This window comes from Podarcis raffonei, chromosome 14, assembly GCF_027172205.1.
Source record: "Podarcis raffonei isolate rPodRaf1 chromosome 14, rPodRaf1.pri, whole genome shotgun sequence".
NCBI classification, from domain to species: domain Eukaryota; kingdom Metazoa; phylum Chordata; class Lepidosauria; order Squamata; family Lacertidae; genus Podarcis; species Podarcis raffonei.
The window spans coordinates 21,680,599-21,691,066 of NC_070615.1; the positions used below are offsets into that span (position 1 = coordinate 21,680,599).

A 10,468-nucleotide genomic window follows, 5' to 3' on the forward strand; every position below is an offset into this window, starting at 1 on the left:
CCTGGCCTCCACTGCTTATGTTATGTTATTTCTATCTCTCTCTCCTCCCCCTTTTCCCAAGTGGATGCATCGTGTTTGGTTTGTGTGTGTGTAGTGAAGAGTCACACACTCACAAGTGCAGTACAGTATATGAGAGTGCACACCTTTGAATAAAAAGCTGCCTCTACAGGTGAATAACCCAAGGCTTTCTTCTTTCAGGTGCGGCTGCTTGGAGTTGTTTCTCAGGGCCAGCCCACGCTGGTCATCATGGAACTTATGACCCGTGGAGACTTGAAGAGTTACCTGCGGTCACTCCGACCAGGCACAGAGGTCAGTCCTGTGTTGAAAGGTTTGACTGTTTTTTTGCAGTCCAAGCAGTTGCCCCGGGGGCAGGGGCGAGGAGGCTGACCTGGGGAGGGGAAGAGAGATAATGAGGGGTACTCGTCCCCCATGGGCCTTAAAATGGTTAGTGACTCCTCATCTAACTGTTAGCAGTCTTAATTCTGTTTAGAAATGTGGTAGCTATTTAGTTATGAGCTAGTGGCGCTGTGGGTTAAACCACAGAGCCTAGGACTTGCCGATCAGAAGGTCGGCGGCTCGAATCCCCACGACGGGGTGAGCTCCCGTTGCTTGGTCCCTGCTCCTGCCAACCTAGCAGTTCAAAAGCACGTCAAAAAGTGCAAGTAGATAAATAGGTACCGCTCTGGTGGGAAGGTAAACGGCGTTTCTGTGCGCTGCTGTGGTTCGCCAGAAGTGGCTTAGTCATGCTGGCCACATGACCCAGAAGCTGTACGCCGGCTCCCTCGGCCAATAAAGCGACACGAGCGCCGCAACCCCAGAGTCGGTCACGACTGGACCTAATGGTCAGGGGTCCCTTTACCTTTACCTAAATAGAGTTATAGCATTGTTACATTGTTGTATTTAAAAATAAGAACTTTCCATCATATTGGGGGGGGAGAGAGCTTTCCATCATTTGAAAATACAGAATCACCGAAGGTTTGTTGTAAGAAACCCCACCAGCCCCAGGTGTAGGTATTCTTGCCTCTTCCACCTGAGGTGCCCTAACCAAAACAGGGTGTGTGACCCATCTCCTTGTGCGTTTTTGGGGTGCTTCCATATTGCTGTAGCAGGTGAAGAGTCTGGCCTGTGAGCTGGGGCATCTCCCAGTTCAGATACTGCCTTGACTATGGCCTCCCTGGCAGCGATGTGGGTGGTTTATTTTCCTGTTTGATAAGTTCCTTAGTAACAATGAGATGCCTACTTCAAATGCAATAGCAGCCAAGCTTGGCAGTTTTGATGTTTTTAGCTGTGTTTATTAAATACAAGTAAAATAAACATGGTATAAACTAGATCACTCTCTGGGGTACTCTTCCTGATACAAACAGAAAATGTTCTGATTTAGATTAACCATGTGCAAATTCCCAACTGGAAATAGTTCCAAGTCTTAAATTTTGAAAACCCACATCACTGCTCCCTAGCTAGGCAAACAGCAGTTATCTTCTACGGATGATACGGGGAAGGAGGTTACAACACTCTGTAGTAGACGGATGTGCTCAGTTCCTAGAAAAAGGAAGTCATTTGTAGAAGAATAGATGCAGTTGAGGTTCTTTGTTCATTACTTTATTTAGTTTCTTGCCCCGCTTTGCCGTAAGGTCCCAAAGCAGTTTATGAGAATAAAACATACAGCTATAAAACAATTACAAAATAGTGTGCAATACCGGGACACCCTCACACAAACAATAAAAGTAAAAACAATTAAAGAGAGTATATAAAAATAATAATTCTGTTTATAAAACAGTACAAACATTTAAAAGCAATTCCACATTTAAAAAGAGTTAAAATAGTTCTATTATAAGATTATAAGAACTATTATAGAATAGTTCTATACATATAAGACCCATTCAGTATTATATGTCTATGCTCAATATGTGAACAGTGTATAGAGTACTTGTATTTTCTAGAAATTTTCTGCTTTCCTCCTCAAACCTGTAAACTGCTGTCATTTTGACCTTTTTGCCCAGATTTGGACCCCATGAGCCACCATCCCTCTCAGTGATTATAGGTGGCAGTTGCTTGTTTCTTTATGCCTGTCATGTGCATCGCTAGACTGGCTGCTTTTCAGGCCTGAATTAAACTTTCTGTGCCTACGCGTAACCCAGCGTGGGTCTTTGGTAGGCGCACAGATAAGCTAATTGCTCATGTATTAAATGCTACATGCTGTTACCCTTTTTGTTTTTGATCTGAATTATGAATGAGTGTTGCAACAAACACTAATATTTAGTCATGCACCCAGCATTTAGCATTCATGCTGGCAATTAGAAGGCTTGCAGCCGCCCACATGCTGTTTGCACGGTCCAAATAGGGTAGGCGAAAGCGGGAGCCCCTGAAAACCATATTCTGCTAAAATGAGGGCTAGTGGTATATGCTCGGGTCTCCCTGTAGGCACTTGCCTTCATTGCGGTCAGCCTCTGGAGTAGATAATTTACAGTTAAAGCAGTGGGAGCACCTCACATTTGTGGAAGAGGGCAATTAAAATGTGATTGGGAAGCAAACTACATTTCTTCCTTGAAAGGGAAAATGGGATTACACAAATTAATGGATGAAAGACTCTCAGTGGCTATGAGCCATGGTGGCAATGTTTTCCCTCCACTGTCAGAGGTGTTGGGAACAGTACAGCAGAGATCATTCCACGTGCAACTTAAGGGTTAATTCTGTTCATGTTAAAAGGTAGGCAGGTGGAAATATTGCTTAGCAACCAGGAACAGTTGGATGATAGTTGCTGCAGAAGTTTTTTCTCTGTATGTTTGTTTGATTGTTCCCCTGCTATGCACAGGAATTGGCTAGTCTGTCCAAACTTGGGTAGGATTGAACTCCTTGTACAGTATTCCTTCCCACTCTAGAGGGCCAAATTTGGTGCATGGAACTGGCTGGAATTCCTGAACAGGACTGAACTCCCTGTGCATCAATCCTGCTTTCTGCAGTCATGTCTCTACCTGCTAGACACCTGACGTCACATGTGACATCAGCTGTAGGGCAGTTGGCCATGGTTTCAAAGAAATGGCTTGACGGGCCAAGTAGGGAGGCCTGGGTTTGCCACCTGTGTTTAACCTTTCTTTTGGAACGGATTGATGGCTAGATGCAAATAAATGAATCTGAACAGATCCTAGCCAAACCATTGAAAATTTAGCAAGGAAGGAAGCAACAGCTTCTTAAACTCATGTTAACAGTTGTCTTTCTCTTCTTTTTTGTTCAGAATAACCCAGCTCATATTCCTCCAGCCCTAAAGAAGATGATTCAGATGGCAGGCGAGATTGCGGATGGCATGGCTTATCTCAACGCCAACAAGTTTGTCCACAGAGATCTCGCTGCAAGGAACTGTATGGTGGCTGAGGACTTTACTGTGAAAATTGGAGGTATTCTCCCCCTTTTTTTTCAGTCCAAAGGTGAAATACAAAGGGAAGAAGGATCTTAGTTCTAGGTAGGGCATTTGGAAGCCACAGGTCTGCAATAGGTTTTTCCTGCTGCTTGTTATCATTAAATTTATTCCCCATCCTTCACCAGCAGGTCCTAGGGCGGGTTACAACAATTTAAAATTCAGAATTAAAATCAGTTAAAGCATACTACGTTTGCAAGAATAGGATGGGTCCTGAAAATGCATCTTCAGCAGCTACTTCTGTTTAGAGCTGTGCCTGTCACATGTCTCGAGAACAACACTGGGCAAGTCTATGTCTAGTGGAGAGCCAAGCACCCTGAGTGTCTTGGCTTTTAAGTTTTTAAGAATAAAATGAGCAAAAGCAAGTTTCTGGCCATTTATTTGGGCTGTGGAGTAGGCAGAGCTTGAAAATGCTGTGGGCAGGGCTTTGTGAGATCACTAGAGGCTGCTGGAGTAAAATGTCCAGTTTTCAGCAAGGTAGAATTTTGGCTCCTCCTCCTCCCTCCTTATGACTCCAGATGAAAAAGGTATTTGTGGTGCATCCTGTGAATGCAAGGAAGCACAAATAGAAACCTCCAGGGGAGCCACAACAGTGACCAATCTGTTTGATTCACTGGAGAAATAATATTTGTACACACTGCCTTTCCTCTAAGCAGGTCGGGGCAGTGTGCCACATGGATTTCTCCACTCTCATTTTATTCTTCCAATAACTCTGTGAGTTACATTGCATGCATCACCAGGTAGGGCTGGGAACCCCTGCTTCCTGAAACCCTGGAGAGCTGCTGCCAGTCAGTGTAGCCAGTATTAAGCTAGAAGGACCCAATGTTCTGACTCTCCCTCAGGTGTCAGTTGTTGGCAGCTTGAATTGTTTAGAGGTAGTTCATAAGGTTCTTCAGCTTTCATGGCAATGTGGTACTTCTGTTTTATTTTTACCATTATTATTATTATTATTATTATTATTATTATTATTTATTTCAACATGTGTCCTGTTGTGTACCATGTAGATTTTGGCATGACGAGAGATATCTACGAGACCGATTACTATCGCAAAGGTGGGAAGGGACTGCTGCCCGTCCGCTGGATGTCCCCAGAATCACTGAAGGACGGCGTGTTCACGACAAACTCGGACGTCTGGTAATAATGAATGTGTCTGGGGTTGTTTTTGCAACATTCCCAGAACCCCTGCAACTTGATTATGGCTTGGAGAAAACACCACATCAAGCTTTTGAACAACTCTGGTTTTTCCTGTTATCTATCCTATTTGTAGACTCCTTGCTGCGGCCCCTATGTAATATAGTCTCAAGGGTGCTACTTCCTCTGTTTTGGAACTTCTGTCATGCCAAACCCCCAGTTTTAAACATGTTTAAACAAATACCTATATGGCTTTAAGGCTGGCTCGGTCCTGTAATATCCATGCAGGGCTACTTAGCAGCTGCTGCAAAAGAATTAGAGAGGAGAACTAGAGACATTGCAAGAAAACACCAGGACTTTTTTTGTATATATATAAAAATGGGCTTTGGATTAAATTCTTTGACATAATAGACTTAAAGCTGTAAAATTAGAAGTTGTGTCATTTTGTGTCTATGCCGTTTTCCCCACAGCCCCAGAGAAGCATTTTGAAACTCCACGCTTTGGCAGTCATGCTTCTTACATAGACGAGTGTATTTTGGAAACCACTTGGCTTCCCATTGCAGAATTCTTGGGAAGGGAGAACCCGTTGCTCCCTTTGTAGCCCTGTCTTCTGGAAAAGCTAATTTCAGAGCTGGGCTTACATAGCTTTTATTTCAGATTCCACTGACGGAGTAAAATAAGCACACTATCATCCAAGCCAGAAATAGTGTTGCATGGAGGGGTGTGCGTGATTTGAATCCAGATCCCAGGGTATTGAGATTTTAGTTAGAACCAGGCAAGTTTCTATTAGGATGGATTCCAGCATCTGCATTCATGTGGAAGAGTCCCTTGTGCAGACACAAAATTCCCGTGTAGTATTTGGAGCATAAAGTGTTACTTGCAATACAAAATCCATGTGACTTTGTCATAAACCCAGCCTCCTGTTTTGCAGATATTTTCTGCGGATCAACACTGAGTTTTTACTTTTAAATCATGACATAATTTACACTTCAGGGAGGTGCATGTGTAAAACCAGCAAAACACTCAAAGCAACTGACCCAAACAGCCACTTTCCTAAAAGCTGTTGCACTCGTTTCTTTTTCCAAAATGAGAGATTTATTACCAGATCAGAAAAGGCGTGTGCCCCATAACTTGTGAATGGTTTCCTGAGTGGTGGCTTTGGTGTAGGCGCAGTCTTCCAGAAGCCACGACATATACTGGTTTATCACATGTATATTCCAAGCCATAAAAGGTAGCCTCGTACCTCCAGTAGTCCACAGAAAGAATGCCAATGTGATGTTGGGCCATCAGTGAACACATGGCTTGCTGTTTGCCCCCATAATAAAGCTGGAATCCTTTGATCTTTCCGTCTCCGTACCTCAGAGCAGCCTTTCATTATGCATGTGGCTTTTTCAAGCCCTGCTCCATTTCCTCCTCAGTTAGGCCCAATTCCCATACCTCTGGAATTTCTCTGCTCTTGACTCCCTTTGTTGAGGTGAGATATTGTCCTTCGTTTGCAAGTCTGGGGTAGAGAAGGAGGTTACTTACTTAGTTGATGATGATGTGAGCAAAATACCCGATCCCCTCTCTGATGCTCACATAAGCACAGTGCACAAAAGTAGCCAATTCAGTTTAAACTTCCGTTTGCTAGAATGCTACCTAACCTTTAGGCTTTTCTTGTAGGTCTTTTGGTGTCGTCTTGTGGGAAATAGCCACATTAGCAGAGCAGCCTTACCAAGGCATGTCCAACGAGCAAGTTCTTCGCTTCGTGATGGAGGGCGGTCTTCTGGAGAAGCCAGACAACTGTCCTGATATGCTGTATGTATCGACCCATCTTTATCTGCCTTTCTCTTCTCACTTGACTGCCTTGACTCTGATGCTAACAAGCTGTCTGTGTCATCAAGGCAGGCTGAAGGGGTGGTGGGGGATATGGAACTGAGCTACTGCAGATTTAAGCAGATTCTTTTTGCTGAGACCCAGTTGCCCATGAAGATCACTTTCCCATTTACGCTGTTTCCCATTAAGAACTGCTGTCAGTGAAGCCAGAGCTAGGAAGTCTTATGTGGGCAATGCCAAACCTCTGTCCTACACAATGTATTGCATGTATTTCATTGACCGTAACTCCAGTTGGGAAGGGTCATAGCTCAGCAGTAGAGCTTAGCATGCAGAAGGCCCCAGGTTTAATCTCTAGCTAGAGTTGGGATACATACTGGCCTAAAACCCCATAGAGCTGTTGCCAGTCAGTGTATACAGTACTGAGCTAGGTGGACAAGTGGTCTGACTCCATTTCAGCTTCCTATGAGCCCCTGATTCTTTCAAGTCAGGAATCTTCATAACACTAATGTTTCTTTCGGAAGGTTTTCCTCCCACCGGAAGCAGCTACAATGGTTAGCCAGCTTTAGGCTGTTTTGTCTCAACCCTCAGCTTTTACACAAGCTAGTTTCAAGCCTGGTTCGCTTCTCTGTGAACTGGCTTTCTGGAAAAGAAATGCTGCGCCTTGCTGTTTGCGATTTTGTCGGAGGCCCACACAAGGGATGCAATAGCTTAGGGGGCCCCAGCTGCTTCAGATTCTTGGGGAAAGAGCTTATTTGGCCAGCGAACTCGGGATGGTGTCCGGTGACAATCCAGTGTTGTTTTGCTGCCTGCTTGCTCGCTCGGGTTGGGCAAGAGGAAGAGCCTGTTGGAGGTTGCCATGGAAGTGGATTTTCCCCACCTTGCATTCTTTCCCTTCCAGGATGGGAATCTCCAGCAGGCTCAAACGGCTTTGAAATTATGCTTGACATTGTGGGAATAGCTCAGCAAGGCGGGCGAGAGGAAGGGTGTGTGTGCTTGTGTGTGTTTTGGAGTTCTGTAGAGGGAAAGAAATGTTTTCCCATTTTCATTTCCTTTGGCGGGGACGACAACGGACAAATAGATGAGAATAATAGGGTGTTTTGTTTTGTTTTGTTTTAAAAGCTCTGAGGTGTTTCCCGCCCCCCAGCATTAAGACTGATAGAATGTTGAGAGAAATATTTCACATACTTTTGTTTCCTTTGGGCATTTCCAAGCTATATTAGTCACTGATTAAAGTTGAGGGTTTGGAATGAAGTTTCGTATAGAGTTAAATGTTGAGTTGCTAATAGGTACCAACTGACATGATTTATGGAATCAATAACTCTTCCTCCCCCCCTTGAATTGGCTTCAACTGATGGTCAGACTTTACATAATTCATTTTTTCTGATCCTTCATGGGGTAAATGACTCAGTTTTGGAAAGCAGCAGACAACTGCAGAGCTTTGAATTCCAGCCCTCAATATGGTTACGAAGGTTTAATCCAGGGGCTGCCACTGAAGTACCAAGTCAAGTTCAAGGTCTTGCCCTGGGCAGGCTTGGGGAACAAGGACCACATTACCTTCTTAACATCCTTTTGAGGGCCACACATCAGTGAAAGATGGAGCAATGAATGGGAACTTTGCTTTTGTACTGTAGGTTGATTTCTGTGTGTGTGTGTGTGTGTGTGTGTGTGTCTATGCACCATCCAGACAAGCAAGAGGCAATACCAGAGTTCAAGGAGTATTTTGAACTATTTTAAAATATATTGTGAATAAGAACATACTGTTTGAGATTTCTGTATGTAGTGTGTGCTGTTGTATTGTGCTTTTGCTGTTTTTTGTTGGGAGCTGCCCATAGTGGCTGGGGCAATCCAGTCAGATGGGTGGCATAATAAATAAATGATGATGATGATGGTGATGATGCTTTATGGCAGAGTTGGGATTTGAACTCTGGTCTCTCAGGTCCTACTCTGGCACTCTAACCACTACTCCACATTTGGCTTGTATATCATGTTGCTCTGCCCCCATCGTTTGGAGTGTTGTTCCAACCAGCATCATACACACCTGCTGTTGGTCCAAAGGGGGCAGGAAACCATCCATCGCCAGGACCTGTCCTCTTTGCTCTACTGAAGGACCAGCTCCATTTGGCTCTTCCTCTCCCTGAACTGTTTTCATTCCAGCTGCTCAGTGTAAAAACTATTAACTTAAGGGTACCTGAATTTTCTTCTTGCCCGCTTCTCTCCCCTTCAGCTGTTCCTTTTGTATGGTGCCTTTTAGACTGCAAGCCTCCAGGCAGAGATTTATTTCCTTCCTTCCTTCCTTCCTTCCTTCCTTCCTTCCTTCCTTCCTTCCTTCTCTCTCACCCACCCATTGCTCATATCTCAGCTGCTCTGGGAGCCTTCTTCAAGTGTAAAAATACTGTCCCTATAATGAATCATTGCCAGCTTAAACAGGGGGACCCTGACGGACCAAGGCGGGTGGTTGTTGCTTTTCATTTCCAGCTGCACAACTGCAACTACATATTAATCCAGCCTCAGACACGGACTTCCATTCGGAATCCAGCAAAGAAGATGCTGTTATTAGCATATTGGTTTTGTCTCCTCCCTCCCGGTTCCATCCACTTACAGATTCTTCCTCCATCTTGGGAAGTGCATCTTGTTTCCAAGACAGTATAAACAAGGCCTCCTTAACCACTCGGTGCGAGTAGCAAAAAACTTCCTATTATGGGAAGCACTGGCACTGGCTTAAAGGAAGTGTGATGTGTGCTTGCTGGCGCTGATAGTCACGTGTCTCCCGTTCCACTGGTTGTGGTATCTCCTCAGCAATGCCCAAAGGCCACAGGGCAGGAAGCCAGCCCAGTGTCCCATGCTCTTGGCTCCAGCTGGTGTGCCAGTCCGTCCATCTCCCCCCCCCCCCCGAGACAGAGCTTCGTCAGCTGGGGAGGAACAGCGATGAAGTAACAGAAATGGATCTCGGATATTTTTGTCACACTCTTTCTCCTTGGTTGTGAGGGGGTGGGGGAAGGTGAGGAGGGGGTGGCAGCTGTTCCTGCAGGCTGCCTGCTTTTCAAGAGGAGGGAAGCTAGGCAAACATAGGGCTTACTTAAAGGGGGATGGGGAGAGAACATTTCACCCCCTTGTCCTGGGCATCTGCTGGGGGAAGGTAAGGGGGCAGTCCCCCCTCCTCATATAAACAGTTATTCCCAGATTTTCAGCTTTCATATTTTTAAGAAAGTAAGCTTGTGGCATTTGTAGAATGTGGCCAAATGTACAGGCACTATTCTTACTTTTTTGTGAGAAATTAGCTTGCTTCCCCTGTCATATTGTGCGCGCGCGCACACACCCCCCCCCCCCATCCAAAAGAATTATTTGGAACACCCATGATCTATTACCAGGCTAGAATTTATGATACCATTTTTATGAGGCCACACGGTTGTACCACTAACACGTTTTTCCAGGCACAGGAATAGGGACCTCCTAACAATTCTCAGCACCCTTAAGAATCTACTGTTTTCCTGGATTCCTTGGGGGGGGGGGGAGAGCCATGAGTCTAAAGTGGCATAATAGTGTTTAAATGCATGGTGCCTAACTAAAGTTGGTCGTTTAGTATCAGTGGTTGGTTGGTCCCACGCTGTGGAAAACATCCAGCAGAGATTTGGCACAGGCATCTTCCATTTTGTCTTTCTGTTGAAGACATTTTTATGTAGACAGACCTTTGCAGCTGTTTAGTTTTTTTATTAACCAGTCACCTTACTGGTAATCTGTATTTTTGTTTGTACAGATGTACCTTGGTTCTCAAACAGAATCCGCTCTGGAAGTCTGTTTGACTTCCAAAAACGTTCGAAAACCAGGGCGCAGCTTCTGATTGGCTGCAGGAGCTTCCTGCGCTCAATCGGAAGCTGCATCGGACGTTCAGCTTCCAAAGAACGTTCGCAAACCGGAACACTCACTTCCGGGTTTGCAGCGTTTGGGTATGAGTGCTTGGTATGAGTACCAAGGCATTCAACGACCAAGGTACGACTGTATTCTTTTAAATGATGTTTTCTAGTTTCACCTTGCAAACTGCCCCGATACTTTGCAATGTGGCGGCATAGAGACACATTTATAAATGAATAGATACTCAGCGCTGCAAAACTA

The 10,468-nt window shown here is 44.8% G+C and overlaps 1 protein-coding gene across 2 annotated transcripts in view; it reads left to right on the forward strand.

Moving 5' to 3' along the window:
• Window positions 1-10,468, forward strand: part of IGF1R (insulin like growth factor 1 receptor) — a 190,730-nt gene that overhangs the window by 170,681 nt on the left and 9,581 nt on the right. For both annotated transcript variants that reach the window (XM_053364866.1, XM_053364868.1), the window contains 4 exons: window positions 199-309; window positions 3,233-3,392; window positions 4,417-4,546; window positions 6,206-6,340. In XM_053364866.1, the coding sequence (XP_053220841.1) occupies window positions 199-309; window positions 3,233-3,392; window positions 4,417-4,546; window positions 6,206-6,340 (536 nt within the window). The remainder of the gene's footprint in view (window positions 1-198; window positions 310-3,232; window positions 3,393-4,416; window positions 4,547-6,205; window positions 6,341-10,468) is intronic.